We start from the raw sequence: 16,860 nt of genomic DNA, 5'->3' as shown, positions 1-16,860 counted from the left end.
TAGTCACTACCAATATTGGTATTCTTCAAGACTGTTTGTCTCCCTTGCTAATTTCTAAATTATATTGAACTTTTAAAAGAATGGTGGACATTTCATTTGCATTGCAAACCATAGATGAGATCAGTAAAATAAAGAAATTTCCTTGGGGTTTGCAATGACCTGTGATGTTCAAAATTAAACAAGCAAAATACTGTGTCTCCGAAAGTACTCTACTGAAAACAATTGGCTATTAATAGTAATGCGTCAACAGTGTTTGAAAGATATTACAGTTTGTTTATTAACTTGATTAAATGGGAAAAAAAAGCCTACATGAAACTTAAAAGACCATTGAGGGTCAAGCCAAAGTCCCAAATATTTATATTCTTAAATTTTTTCAAGGGGGGAACCATTAAGAAACATAATTTGCAATGGAAGAGAATTTGATATTAAAGAAAAGAGCATACTATAATATTTCTTCTTATTAAGAACTTATTTTGGATAAACCCTTTTTGTACTAAGTTAAAGTATTCTTGCAATGAGCACTGAATTTGTGAAACTTCTAGTTTTGAACAATAAATAACGGTAGTATCTGCATATAATAAAGCATGATTGTCTGAACAGATTCCGGACAAATCAAAAATAATGGAGAACAGGAGTGGCCCCAAAGAAGAGCCTTGGGGTGCACCCCTCTCATTGATAACAAAGTCAAATCGGCTGCCCTGATAAGAAACACACTGTTGTCTGTAGTGAAAATAGGACTTAAAACAGAGTAAAGCCTCAAAAACAAACTATTGTAGCAGACTTGGCTAACTCTGCCAGTCCAATCCTGATGGACTGTGCTGTACCCAATATATTCCCAGCAAAAAAACACAATTATTCATTTCACAATTACTGGCATTAAATTTTCAATACTGTTAATTAAAATAGCTATAATTAATGATATAAGTAATTGAGACTTGATGAGGCTTGCATGTGATGTGTTTAAGGGCCATGAGTGGGAACTATCCCTGAGAAGCCTATAGTTGAGTCATCACCCTTAGGGAGCTTCTTTGAGAACAACGCTCTTATAGACATTAATTGCATCGTTTCCCTTACTGCGCTAGCCTCAAGGAAGGTCAGACGAACTGCCGTTTTTCCCTAACCCCTATTTTTACTTATATTTTTGTCCCCCTTTGCCCCTAGATTTACCCCTTGAGTCGCTTTGTGTTGCTTCGCCAGTCGAGTATCCACTCTGACTCTGGATCTCTGTTGTTTTGCTTTGCCTTTCTGCGTAGTCTTTGTTTGACTGCCGGCACTTTAGCACAGACTGTGATATATTGTCCTTGACAGCTCCTAGTGGCTATTACAGCACACTAGAACAGCATATCATCAGGCATCCAGGATTTTAAAAACTATGTATAGATAAAATACATTCATTTTAGGATCTATTCAGTCAAAAAAAATTGGGCAAGCAGACATGAATAACAGCGACATTAGGAGGGAAATGGCAGAGTGGCTTGTTTTATTCATTTTGGAATACATGAAGGTCCATCACAAGTATATCATACCATTGTGTATGGTGTGTAGTTTAGTGTAGTGCAGTGTAGCATCTATTATCTTAATAACATCTATAACTGCATAATGTTATTGCATTAAAATAAAAACAATAGTTGTTCTTTTCAAATGTAAAAAAATAAACAAGTTCTGGCATACTCATGTTTTCAGAGCAAGTCCTGAGGCACTATAATATATCCAGATTCATGCTTGGATTCCACACTAATGCAGTAGTGTGTGGATCTAAAACTGATTTCATGTCCATTACTATAACCTAATCGGCATGTTTTCCAAGTGTTTCAGTTTCCATGAATGAGAAATGTGTGATATACATCCAGGTTAATATGAAGAACCCCAAAAAACGAATCTCAAAGAATATCAAAGCCGATATTTGTACCACCATTGATGCATAGCTAGGACATAACTATTGCAAGTTATTATTTAATGACAGTCTTCCTCTACTTTGATTCTCACACCTTTACTTTATGAAACAATACTAATATTGCACTACTCTGTACTAATGATTGTCTGATACCCCAGAGTCACCTTGCCTCTAACGACTATCAAATACACACTTATTTGACAGTTTTCTCTATGATTAGCTTTGATATCCATGTCTTTCTCAATTCCATGTTAAGCCTTTAAAAGGAGGAGCAATAATCAGCAAAGAACACATGTTCTTGAATTTCATTACATTTTTTCAAACCAGTCTAACAAGGTAAAAGGTTCAAATCTAAAATATTCAACTTATTTAGTATAAATTTATGCAAGGGGCAAACGTCCTATCGTATGGTTCACTTAACCTAATCCGATCTTCGCCATATGCACTGTAACTCATGTGCCTACAGGGCAGAATAATTTATGTCCCACTGCCTGAGCACTGACATGTTGTATCACTGAAACAGCACGTTGCATGGCTGCGCAGAGAGAGGCGCGAGAAGGCATGATAACAGTAGTATGTGAGGAAACATGATTTATATCCTATATAAATCAAGACAACTCTTTAGGGGTTTTCTTAATTTTGTAACGTAGCTTTGATAGTACATTCCAAAGTAAAACAATACAATTTGGACTCCGTTTGTCAGAAATCCTTTGTAATGCTTACAAAGATATGTTTTTTAAATCCCCCAAAAGTACTGACTGAAAAACATTGTTGTTTTCTACAAAAAAAATGGATTATTGGATTTAGATACACACATATACAATTAGTCACGTACATTTTAGACCTTTCGTTAAAAGCTTAGTTATTTGCAATGTTTTGCTGGATAGATGCTGGTGCTTTGCAAAACAGTTTTGTTGACAGTTATATTTGTTTGTGGTAAAACAGCTTTGTCAAACACAATATAAAAGGCTAATGTTTTGAGTTGTCAAATTTTGAGGACTGAAATCCTAATGGAATTGTGCCAAACAAAAAGTACAAAACATGAAGGATGTGATATGTGAAAACTAAAGGCCCCCCAAGTATTTCTGCATAATTCAGAAAATATACAGCATGTTTACAGAGTCCTGCAGGGGTCGTTTCAGTTTCAACAGAAACCGAAAGATTTGCCTCGTTCTGCTGAGACCAAACACATGTTCTCTCTTAGCAGTGCCAGACTGCTGCTTGAGTTTCAATGTGCTAAACCAAGCCTGTTGAAAGGTTAAACTATCTGGCAGCTTCAGTTTCACTGGAAACAACTTGCTTCCTCTGGTTGCTCCTCACATGCAGCATTTTTTTTTAAGAATTTGAACATGCTCCATGTATATGTTAAACACAAATGATTATGTTTATCTGTTGTGTGTGTTTTTTCTTCATTGTTTTCCCAAAAAGGGGCATTTACAGATTACTCAGGCAAGCTACTTGTCAAATTTCAAAACAATATTTAACATAATGCAAATATTATTAATAATAGAACTTTGTTAAGACAAACACCTGGGCATTTTCACATGTAAAAGCCATGCCCTTCTTTACTAAATGTTATATTTTTTATATATATATATATAGGGAGCGCACTATTATGTTATTACCTAAATGAAATGGCAAGGCCCTCCTTAAGACTAGGGATGGGCGAGTATCGATATGAGGTATCAGAAACAGGTCGATTACCGAACGTATTTCAAGGTATCAGCCGCCCGCTTATGGCCGGTTTACGATCAGGAACTAGAAATTAGTAGAATAGAAAATTTACCGGTATATTAATTTCATGCAAATGCTTTGAAAGGGCTGCATTGGATCTCTCTTTGAAATTATCTGTCTTTTTTTAAGGGGGGGGTTATCAAAAGTTTTTTTATCTAAAGTTTTTTTTTCTTTTTTGTATCCAAAGTATTAACGGTATCTGTACTTGGTATTGGTATTGGTGACTACTCATGAGTTGAGAACTCGTAATGCTATCAGTCTGACAAAAAAAGTGGTTTTGAACAACCCTACTTAAGATAAACATGAAAAATGTAGCCGTCCGGCAACCGGATTTAAGTTGGCATGATATGTAGTGTATATTTCTCGTAAAAGATAATCAATCCATAGATAATGCCTAAGACTCACTTTTGGTACTTAAGACAATGGTAAACACCAAAAAAATTAAATAATGCATGACAAAAGAACGTGCAAGATCTGAGTGTGCATAGCAATTGGGATCTGACACAACAACAAGCTATTCCTGTAAAAGGTCATTTGGTTATGAAGCCTTCTCAAATAGCACATCTCCCACACATTCTCTCTTGACACAGTCACTCACACATTAACAATATTTCAGGCGCGCATCATCCAGACAACTCACTAATGCATTTGGAATTTATTTTTTCTATGCTATCAAAGTAATTACTTTATTCATAAACAGACAGATGAGTTTGTGCTGCTGTGAATAAGAAGCATCAAATGAAATTTGATTCTGTTACAAAGTAACAATAACGGTACCTATGTGATCCATCTGTTCATGTATGTATGTATTAGGGCTGGAATAGTTTTTGAAAACCGTTGAAACCGACCGTTCGGTATTTTCACGCAACCCCCCGCCCCCCCTTTGTGAGTGCTAACCCATTATGGCCGCGGCGTCCATGTTTACGGCAGCACGTCACGGTAACTGCGTCATATCCTTCCAGCAACACGGCAGCCAATCATATTGCAGCGGGGCGGGTATACACCCTCAGAGGTTTCTCGGGTTTCATAATGACGCAAGTTGGCTACTAGCATACTGGCATACTAGCAGTCTTTACTAATCCAATGCAAGATTTCTGCTACATAAAACGGACGTTGGAATTACAACTGGCTGAAAATTGCTATCTTCATTATTATTGAGGTGTTTTGTTTCAAACGGCAGCTTGGTTTAACCCGAGGATATTCGGTGCTAGCAGCACGCAGCTAGCAGACGCCCGTAGGCCCCAGGGCCTGGACACGTTCTGATTTGTGACGTAGGATTGGTGTATCGAGGCCTGGCTGGGGAAAAAATGTTGATCGTATTATTATTATTATTATTATGTATTGATTACGGTTTCACTTTCAAGTACCCATAATTTACGCATAATGACGTCTAGATTGTCCTTACAACTTACAAATATCTGCAGGCAAATGGAATGGAACAGGTTGCTAAGGTAGAAAAAGGACATCAAAGAAAGGATTAAAATGTGAACAGTCACACACTATTTCTCTGAAATGTGGCCAGCATTCTTGATTTCCCATTGCATTTAGTCCTCTGGATCCATAACCCTAACATATGTAGCAGATAATACAGTTAGAGCCCAGGTCTTTGCTTGCATGTCCGCCCACTTAATGATATTAGAGTTGATTCTATAGTTTGATCAAGCTATCAATGTCAATCACGTTTGCGTTACTCAAAGCAGCAAGCCCTTGAGGAGAATTGGCCTTACAGAGCATGGGGAGGGATGCAGTAGAAGGGCTGGCAGCATTCTAATGCAATAGAGTTGCCAGATCTGAAAGCTTTTTATTGCATTAATATGTTCCTGGATAATTCTATCGGGTCTCCTGATATGACCTTTAAACCTAATTAAGGTCTCATTTCTTCAATCACCTAAATCCTAGATGGCCTGATGGGTAGGTTTTCAGGTGTTCTGATATGGGTGTGCTCCCGATAACAACAAAGGATTGTGTTTCTTGTTTCCCATAAAGTAAGACTTAATTGTAATGGACAGTGTTGAGCAAGCTACTTGGAAATTTAATGAGATGCTACAAGATATTCCACATTAGATGTAGCTTGATCAGACTGAACCAGATTCGCTAGCTAAGATACAAAAAATAAAGGAAAAAAAAGTGGGTAAAAAAGTAGGTAAACTACATAAAAGCTATTTCAGTTGGAGAAAGGGCTCTAAAAGAAAAACTAAATTTTAAAATTGTAGATTGCAATATTAACATAAATGAATGTTTTTACTAAAATAAATTTAGGGGCCCCCTGTTTACATTGGGGGTTGTTGTGCGATGAGATTGGGGCACATGTGGCCCCAGGGAACACATTGTTTTTTTGTTTTGTTTTGTTTATCTGCCATACTAAAATGAAGTGTAATTGCACATCCACTACACTAGGTGTTTTTTGCACGGAGCATGCAGGAGATATGAAGTGCAGTGAACAAACCCTTAAGAGACACCATGGAAAAGTGTTTAACAAAAATGAAAAGAAAAGAGAAGACTATATACTGTATATATATATATATAACAGTATATATACTGTATATATATATATATATACAGTATATATATATGCAGACGTGTACATAAAACAATCTTAGAAGAATGTATAGTTACGGTAATAAATTGAGGGACACAAAATGTTTTCTTTTTCCTAGGGGAGCATAACAGAAAATAATTGAGTAGCACTGTGCAAATGTTATGACCATATTTTTTTCCAATTTAAGAACTGCGTCAATTGCTTGCGTCAATCGCCTGGCAATGCGTATACATGAAGTGGTGTTTGTGGACTTTTTTGTATCTACAGGTGTCCCTTCCAAAATGTCAATATCCTTTATGACGTAAGTGTGCCTTGTTTCGTTTATATTTGTGTCTCAGTCAGTGGCCTATTAATCACAGACAAGCAGCGGCAGGCCAACATTTGAAATATTGTATTAATCTAAGAGTGCCTTACTCATCTACTTTTGGAAGTATTTTGGAGCTCAAAAAAAGTTCACTTAGCTATATTAGAATATACAATATTCAAGATTGCGTTGTTGAATTACATAAAGCCTAAAACTAATACAATAATAAAAATATATATTTTTTAAAAAATAGACACTGCACTTAACTGAACAGTGCAACAGTTGAAGATATGGTCATCATTATCCTCTATTAAATTTAGCTTACCTATTTAGCAACATAGCCTTGAGAACTGATGAGCTGTACAGACCTCTGCCCCCTTCTCTGCTATTTGTATACAGTTGCGAAATCCAAACCACTCGGCAGAATTCACGGGCACCATTTATGGCAGGGATCAACAGGAGAACGAAATAATATGTGACATCAAAGAGATGCGTTTAAGGTTTAGAAGAGCCAGGGGAAATTTGGTTTTAAAAAAACAATGAGGCAATAATTACGTTACTGGGAAATGTACCGTAGTTGAAATAGTAACGCCACTACATGTAACGTTTGTACTGCTAAACACTGGTAATGAACAGTATCTAATATTACGGCGATTGTTTCCATCTAAAGTGCTAGGGTGAGCTTTCATAAATTGTAAAAAAATAACGTACTACATAGGGATGCATAAATACTACTTTTTCAGAACAAGTACTTACAATTGAGTTAAAAAGTATCATTCAAATGTTTTAACCTTTAACCAAACTTTACTTGAACAATCATTATGTGTTAGTTAAATGTAACACTTATAGAATGAAACTAGTCTTAACTGACATTATAACATCAAACTGCATGTTTTTCCCAAATACTTTCCACATATTTAAATCACTTAGAAAAAACGTACACTGTAACATGTAGCCTGGATCAAAAATTCATGGAAGGGTTATTTGCATCAAAAGGGAATTAAAGTTGATTGTTGAATGCAAAAAAATTTTGGGTGGGTTTTTATTGACTCTGAAGAACAAATCAGTTCTGAGCCAGTACCAGGAACTGCTAACCTTGAGATTATGAGATAGACATTTGATTCCCTGACCCCTGAGTGAGATAAACAAAACGTTGGTGAGTTATATGTTTAATATAACTCATATAGTCCATGACTGTGATTCAGCCTTGAGTGGCAAAGATTTTTTAAATTATTCAAAGTGGGAGGTTAATATGTGCCCGGTGGATTGCAGCTTGTTGAGTAGTGCATTAGGTGTTGACAGATGAGAGGGAGGCCATGGCATGCTGTGGATAACCCATGATTTATTGCTGGGTTTAGGAGTCTGGAGGGCCAGTAATGTGGGGGCAATCGGAAAATGAAATTAAATTAATTGAACAAGAAAAGTCAAATTTGTGTTGGGGAAGCAAGACTTGCTCTGGCAACTAAACAAGTATCAGATTGAATCAAATATTAAGATTAATAGAAATATATTATTCTTAATATTTACTGTGATTAATTAATGTGTCTACTGTAAATGTAACCAATTTACTTCAGGGAGGAATTAGGTATCACTTAAGTGTTAGCTGGGATACTGTTTTGTTAACGTGTTAATCTGACAGCCCTGATTAACAGATTACAAAAAAGTCATATTATTATTACAGATCACTGTGCCTTTAGAATTGGCTGATATAGATCTAGATCAAATTAAACATTCCATGGAAACATTAAGGGTTTATGGTTGAGAAAAACAAAACAAAAAATGTTGAGAGGTAAAGACCAGAATCTTGACTAATGTTTGTAAACATACACACTGTGAGAAGTGAGGTGAGATTATGTTTTCATTTTAAAGGTCAGGTTAACAACTTGAACATCGGCCACTGGTAAGAAGTTAGGGAAAACAAGTGGAAAAGTACAACAGATGGGTCATGTAATGAGCTTTGCTGGGTTTCTGGACGACAAATGCAATAAAGAATCAATTAGTGATTACAGAATATGAAATGAATGTACACTAAATGTCTTTGTATGTAATAAATATGTATATTATACTAATTGAATAAAATATACATCATATATATAATTTTGCCGGTACTTAAATGATTTTATGGTTACCCTGATCTTGTGCTGTGTGTAGGTTTCGCACAATTGTCATTGTCTGTGTGCAGAACCTTTGATCAAATATTGTGCCCTTTAAATAGCAGGAGTGATACTGCACAGTGTATTGACTTCGGCAACATTGTTTGTTGATCAGTGACAAAAATGCTGTGTGCTGCATCTATATAGGAATGCTGCAGCAATGCACCTCACCACCTCTCATTTATAGAGCACAGTGCGTTGCCATTTATGTAGGCACTTAATCGTTTCCCTCTTTATGTAGTTAAAAAAAAAAGCGAGGTATTGCCTTTGTCCCAGACAAAAGTCAAAGCCCTTTGTTTAAACTGAAGCCAAAAAAAAGAGAAATTTTAGTGGTTAATCAATTTTAAAATATAGTAATTGCAAGCTCATAGAGTGAAAGAGTACTTTTAACTGTGTTAATTGAGGTCAGCAAAGCAATATTAGGACTTGGCCAAGCATTTCTTCCACATCTTTGCATGTCTCACTTGTTGCCTTCATTTATGTTTTGTCACAAAAATCTAATTTTCATACTTACACACAACACATACTGACTGCACGGAATATGTCAATTGTTGAGTGAGCATTCTGCATGGCAACTCCAGGGAGACTGTGAAAAACAAGGCCATCCGTCTTCCCCTAATGATCAGCCTACTGCACCACCCATGTTTGGGTTTATGTGCCACATCCAGCTAACAGTGAGATGAGTGTGCTCACCATCACACTCCCTAAATCCTTCTCTGTACTGCTCACAGAGCTGCCCAGTTGCCCCTTTTACCTGCCATGGCTTCTGGCTATGGCTATATTCAGCCCAAGCTCCCTTGACCCAGGCTGGTAATGCATTACTCCCTAGATCAATTGATAGATTGGCCCTGTCTGAGCTGCCGTAACTAAATCAGCTGCTCCTGATGATTCAGCACCAGCCAGGGAGCCAGGCATGCTGTCACCAATCACAGATCACCAGCAGCTAAGACAGGTATGGACATTCTCCTGTCACTTGAACCTAATTTATAGCCAGCTACCACATTGATTAACCTTGTGCTTTGGTTCAAGCTTCCTACAAAAAAATGTTGTCTTTGGATGCTTGGTGTGACTGAAAAAAAGCGGTTGCTTACATTTCTTATTAACATTAATTAATTTGCTCCCCAAAATGTATAAATACATTCTATTTTAAATATTGTAAGTGTCCCAAACACGCATTTATACGTTTTTTTATTTATTTATGCTAGAGCATACAGAAGGTTTTGATGCAGCCTCTCAACTGCAAAGAACGGTTGAAGAAATGGTAGTTATTACACAAACGGCCAGCATAGGAAATGTACTAGGACCATGTAAAAAAAAAAAAAACTAAATTACTCAGAATTCTAAATCGATTTGTGAGTAATGATGAAACTTAGCTATATTCTAATGCTACTTATTCTGTGGGCCTTACAAAATCAGTCAAAATCCAGTAAAACAGTTGGTAGTAAAGAGGATTGTTTTAGTGAAAATGGCTGGGTGTGAATGAATTAATAATGTCTTTGGATGCTGCCATGCTTGTTTGCAATAAAGCATAATTAAGAGTAGAGTGTAATTAGCACTGACTATTGGCATGATATTCATGGTTACAAAGAGTTGAATGAGTTTTGCCACTGCGAGCTTCTGCTCATGCACTGAGGAAATAAAGTAAACCCATGGTGCCTCATTACCATTTGTGTAGAAGGTTGCTATGAGACTCAATAATCTTATTATATGTGTTAGTATGTATTATATCTGACGTACAGAAGTACCTCAGAGTTTGAACATAATTCGTTCCTGTGAAGTGTTCAAAATCCAAATTGTTCAACCACCAAAACCTTTTTCCCATAGGAAATAATGTAAATGCAATTCATTCGTTCCCAAGCTCCAAAAACAGAAAATTCCTTTTTTAATTTATATTTGTTTTTTTTACATTTACACCCTGTACAGTATTTAAATAATAAAAAATATCTGACCTTTTTTGTTGTGGTGGGATGAGAAATGCTATGTTAATGCAGTTTTAGTTCAGTGCTGTGTTGTTACATTGGGCATATTGTTAGACTACTAAGGGGTCCTTGTGCACTGTTTAACGTCAGGCACGTTGTTGAACAGCTAAGGGGGGGTCCTCATTTTACGGAAGTAGTCATGGTAGTTACAACGGCGCGATAATTTCCTTCCTGAATCCAATGTGGTTCGTAGCACTATACATTTTTCTTTGCTGCCACTGCCACTGTTATCTTTCTCTGGGCCCATGGCGAAGAATATTGTCGTGGGAAAATCTAAATGCACTCGCGATTGTACGGAGCACCTCCGGGTGTATTCACTCTCTGGCTGGAAATGAGCAGCGCTTCGTCTCGAGTATTGCGACGTGAGCATTCAGCATCGCTCGGCTTCACTCAGCTATCCGTTCAAGGTATGTTCGGCTTTCCTTGCTTTGCTTGGGTGTTTGAAACTCTGAGAATGAGGTCAAACTCTGAGGCATTTTTCACTCCGATTTTTGGGTCGAAATCCAATTTGTATGAGTTGTGAGACGTTCGAACTCGGCCAAGGTCAAACATCCCAATTACATACAATTGTTGTTGTTACTCATGACTTGTCCAATCTGAAATCGCCATGGTATTACGTTCAAAATTTGGTTACTTAAAATGCATAAATTATTACTAACAGTCCAATGTATGAGAAGCATAGTATTCACAGTACATTCTATTATCAAAATACTTTAACACAAAATACTTTAAACATGGATGTTAAGATGAGGAGAAGTGTTTTTAGCCGTTTTATAGTATAGTAGTCTTAGTGTATAATGGGTGTTTGTACAGTGCTACAGGGATTTCTACTTCATCAACGGACAGCTTAGTCTAAGATTTTGGCTTGAAAGGACAAAGGTGGCAGTTTGTAGCCCTCCACAGACAAAATAATAAACATTGGTACTGCTGTGCAAAAGCTGCTATACTCCAGAAAGCAAGGCACTGCATCTCCAAATTGATGAGATGAGCGCTCTCTTTTGTATACAGCCCTCCTTATTTCATGTAGCACCATAGCAGCACACTAGATTAGAACCAGTCACAGCAAGAAGTGTCAGAATGTTTAACTTTTTTCAACTATCAACTAAAAACTTGTTTTTGTTACCACTTGAATAGTGCATCCCACCCTGTCTGTTTTGGGATTTTTTTAGTTGTCCGCTTGCAGACAGAGTGAAAAAGGAACCTTGTCCAATATCGAGTCAATAGAGAGAGGGGAATTGTGTTTCCATCCGGTGAGACTACATTTAAATGCACTCTGTCTCTATCTATTGACAACTTCATTGAGCAAAAAAAAAATGGTATTACAGAAGACTAAGTGAAGAGCAGTGATGTCAAACCGTATGCATTTGTCCTTCCTAAATGACCAAAATTGCAACTGAATAAATTGAAAGAATGATGAAAGGATGAAATATTTTTTTCTTGTCATGTACACACATTGTACATAAAATTTGACCTCTGCATTTGACCCATCGCAGCAAACACACACTGGAGCAGTGGCTGTTTAAGCACCCAGGGAGCAGTTTGGGTTGAATTTAAAAATCTGATCGGAAATGTTGTGCTATGCTATCATGATGACAGAATTGTATTGCATTATTTACGTAATGGGAATGGGAATGAAATCTGGCAACACTTACATTGTTCATGTACTCGCTCAGCAAGTCTTGGAGGGCCTGTCGAACAGCGTTGCACTCAGCCACGATGCGTTCACGTCGGTCGTCACGTGTGCATGAAGAATCTGCCATTAATGCGGCACCACTGATAATGCTCTCCAAGCGCTCCTCCAGCGAAGGCCGGAAACGAGCCTCGCTGAATGTCAAAGGGTCCAGGATTATTTTGTTCTGTCAAAGCATAAAGAGACAATGAAGGGCATCCATTTTGATGTTTCATTTAATTAAGACATATATATATATATATATATATATACACATGGTTATTTTGGTGTTGAGATCTACACTAGAAATTAGAGCTTCCGGAAGCCTACAAGCTGTAGCCGAATACACAAAAGGACCAAAGAATGAAAGCTGTAAGGAAGAAAAGAACATGAAGGCATACTGAGAACATTCCCAGAGGGCTTTATTCCATTGTTATTCAAGCATGATGTCAGGTACCAATTATCATAGGGCATTCGGAATAGTTGGGCTAGAAAGATTAGAAAAGGTTTGATTGACAATACCTGGGAGGTTTTTCAAGGTAATTAACAATGGCTCGAGTCATCCTCCATCAGAAAACAATGCAACGATTGATATTGTCAGTTCCCCCACCACAATGTGGGATTTTTAATGTCATGATCAATAAATATGTAGTTAATGCAGAGAGCAAATTTACATTGTATCTGTGAGCATCTCATGCATGACATAGCAGTTCTATGAATTGTTACACTGTACCACAAGAAAGCCTACGCGTCTGCATGTTGTAGGGCAGTTTGTGATTCGTAAAAATACTTAATGTCCTTAAAGTAAAGGGTAGCAGTAATGGGAATATTAATATATGACCATTTATTGTACATTTATTTATTTTTTACAGCCAGTAGGACAAACCCTCAACTTTAAATGACACAATCGACTAAACTATTTTGAATTTAAAAAAGAAAAAAAAGAAAATGACTGCAGCCTCACTTTAAGTGACACAATGACAAATCACATTTGTCAGAAAATTGCTATGTTGAAGAAAGGTTTTGAACGATCGGCACACAATTAAGAGCGTGGACATGAATAAAAGAATATAGTAGCAGGATGTTACATAAAGCATGAAGTGACTGTGTGTTGTGTATGAAGTTAACATAAGCATGTAGTAATGAAATACAAGGCACTTCTCTCTGAGGGGTAAACATGCAATACAAATATCCCCTTAAAATAAAAATGTAAAGCATTCTTGAATCATTAATACATACAGAAGATGTAACTAGAGCAAAGAGATGGGTAACAGCATTAATTAGTGAAGAGGAAACGCAGCAGGAATTAAGCTAAAAATGCAGTTCTCCTAAAATAGTGAGTGTATACCCCAGTGCAAATACATGGTTGTCATTCATATGATATATCCTCCATAGAACACATGCTTATTGATGTTAAGTTGCATAAGATAATGCCAAGCAGGAGAAAGCTGAATTTCTCTTTGGGGCCGTCAACATTCTTGGTTTGTAAAACAACTAATTTTGCAAGTCAAAGGCCTTCCCGTGGGTTAACACTGCAAGACATCTCATTTTTCATTTTTCTATTTGCAAAAGAAAACACTCATACTTTACAAAATACTGTTTTAACAACAAGTCCTTGCTAAGACTTGTGCAAATTTAAACAGAACAGTCATAGTGCCTTTGCCTTGTTGTTTGTTTATAAGCATTTGACAAGCTCTGATGCACTAAAGTATATTTCATCTGTACCCATGGAACCTCGCAATAACAACATGGTGCTCTGCCTCTTACATAGAAAAAGAACATTGCATTAAAATGCTGAGCCTGAGAGGGTAAATATGAATACAGGTATACTGTGTATAATAAAGATGTGGGCACATCAATACATTTTGAGTGTCCGTCATTCGTCAATCGTCAACAGCCAGGGTACCCTTCCATCCTCGTCGATTGTCAATTATTTAAAACCAAACCAAATTGTAATCTTCAATCCATTTTGTTATTTTATTTTACATTTTTTTTAATTCATCGCTAAATTACAGCCGCTATTTTAGGACCAACAGTAAATTTCATGGCGGCAGTCCGCCAATCATCAGCCCTTCAATTGGTCATTCACTCGAGCGCCTCAATCACACGAGCACTCAAGTCAAAGACTGTGGCCAGACACAGCAGAACTTACGTCACTGACGGATTCACGGACCTTTCGTCAATATTGACGGAATGCCCACCTCTGATATATTATAAATTGAATGAGGGACCATTTAGTTTGCATTCAGAACAGTTTGGGTTCAATGAAGTAAGTTTGACCAAATGTATACAAGAGTAGCAAATGTGCACAGTGCAACAAATGGTTCAGAGGCCTCATCGTTACTTATGGTATGATGGTTGGAATAAGTAACTTGTGCTGGTTAGAGACAGTGAATGTTGACCCAGAAGTGGACGGGAACATTTGGTGTCTCTGTGTTTAAGGTGATTCAGAGTTTGTCCTAAGGCAGACTGCACTAGACATTCTTAAATATCAGGTGATGGCTCTTTTGACCATCTGATCTTTTCCGAGTAGCCAAAAATATTACTACTGAGTCATAATTCATCGGTAGAGTAAGTGCTTTTGTCACATTACACAATGAAATGTAATGACTTCCCCTTATCAAGCTTATGTTTACCTACACAGTTAGCCGGTTGCTGTGTCCATTCACTGCCATTGACAGCTATAGTTTAGTTTTACTCGGCCTGAATTAAGGCCAGTCAGAAAAAGGCAAAACAAAAGAAAGTTTTTAGGGAAAGACAGTAATTGTGACAAGGTCCTTTCTATATGGTATATCGGGGCTTTCTCCCAGGTGGTGACCCTTCTTTTGCAATCACTGTTCACAACATGCCAAAGTTAAAGGAAAATAAATGCACAGTTAATCATTTAATACTCGCTGTATCTGAGGTTTTGTGAGATCGAAAATGCCGTTTTTCCCTAAGTTGTCATGCATGATTGAAGAGATCCATTGTGGCCTCAGTAAAATACAGCTTCCACTCTGTTATACTGAGAAGATAATTATCTTTGCGAAATGCACATGTTGGACTGTTCAAAGATGTTTCATCAAACAGATTAACAAATCGTAATAGACTACAATTACTTTAAAACAGCTATTCAGACAACACAATTTAGCACACAGCTCAAGGTTCTATGCTGCTCTGAGAGGTTCACAAGTGGTAGGAGGCTATTGGTCCCTTTCCACAACAACAAACTTGTGAATGCATTGAAGGACATGCACATCAATCTAAACTTTTTGGAGGCTACAGCAGATGAAGGTTGCCTCAACTTGTGTGAGAATTGTGATATCTATGTTAAAATGGGCAGGCAAAGTATTGATACTTGTCTGCCACCTATTGACCTCCCAGCAATAGCTGTGGGAGAAGGAAAAATGCAATATCACAAGTTTTGTTATCTCACCCAGCGTGACAGACCCCATCTCTAATGTTTTACACTGCAGGAAAAAAAAAAAAGTGATACCCTTCACAGTGTCCCTAAGGCTAAGTAATAGATATGCTGTGTTAAAGGAAGAAAAAAAATGGTCACCGAATTAACTTTAAAAGCACAAATGTAATAAAATAAATCAATACTGAAATATTATGTTTTTATTGTCTATCATATCAACAGTTTTTTGGGTCCAAGATTCAGTGGTATGATACGCGTACAAAAGTCTCCTGCCAAAAGGAGCTCACAGACTCGGATTGCTTCAGCAAACCAAGGCCAGTTAGTGGGGCAGAACAAGTCGCCACATGAGCTCAAGGATGCTGTCAGTAGTGAATCAGTTAATATATGCTAAGAGTAGTGCCAAATGATTTTGCCCCCACCTAAGGCAGCTGTCCGGCAGAAAGCAAGGCCAATCAAGCTTGCGGGTACGTCTCTACTTTGTACAAAACCTAGGTGAGTTTTTGATCATGAAATAACTTTGTGTGACATACCGGCGGGGGTTATACCCACTCCTCAAAAATGAACTGGCAGTGTGGCTAAAGACTGCTGGATCGGAGGGGCAATTGGTCTTTCCAGGTGGTTAGACAACCGCTTACGAGAAGAAGAAAGAGGGCGGATGGTGGAGTTCTGATGCCAACCCCCTACTAAGCCAATGCCAGAGAAATCAATGCCTGTGGTGATCAACAATGCCATTGTTTCGCCTGACTTTACTTTGTCCTTGTGTCAGCAAATGAAAGAAGCAGAGAAGGTGAAGGGGCTTTGTGGAGGAAGAATCAGCTGAATGCCACAAACAGATGAGAGAACCAGTTTGCTTGTACTGTGACCCACCCCTATATGTCAGGACCTTTACAGAGCTCCACGTATCCATATACCCAACCAGCCTAAAAACTGGAAAACTGTTTGAAATATGTCAACATTTTCCATCATATTACAAATATGCACAGCTTATTTTTCTACTACTATTTCTACTACTTAAATCTACGAGTAAAAAGTATTTCTTGGAGAAAAAAAATATGCTCAAAACATGGCATCTAACTTTGTCTATTTGCTTATATGGGGCAGCCATTTTTACATATTTTCTGCATCTCAGCCATGACGTGTATTTAGCCCAATTTTGGGTGTGCGTCAGCAGAAAATTATATGGTATAT

The 16,860-nt window shown here is 37.4% G+C and overlaps 1 protein-coding gene across 3 annotated transcripts in view; it reads right to left on the bottom strand.

Annotated features, from left to right (window-relative positions):
* The window catches only part of ctnna2 (catenin (cadherin-associated protein), alpha 2), a 227,923-nt gene that overhangs the window by 163,848 nt on the left and 47,215 nt on the right, over window positions 1–16,860 (bottom strand). For all 3 annotated transcript variants that reach the window (XM_077571045.1, XM_077571046.1, XM_077571047.1), the window contains one exon: window positions 12,256–12,459. In XM_077571045.1, the coding sequence (XP_077427171.1) occupies window positions 12,256–12,459 (204 nt within the window). The remainder of the gene's footprint in view (window positions 1–12,255; window positions 12,460–16,860) is intronic.

The sequence above is a fragment of the Vanacampus margaritifer genome, chromosome 7, assembly GCF_051991255.1.
Source record: "Vanacampus margaritifer isolate UIUO_Vmar chromosome 7, RoL_Vmar_1.0, whole genome shotgun sequence".
NCBI lineage: Eukaryota > Metazoa > Chordata > Actinopteri > Syngnathiformes > Syngnathidae > Vanacampus > Vanacampus margaritifer.
Note: the sequence above shows the minus strand (reverse complement) of the source record. Positions and strands in the feature narration are given on the sequence as shown.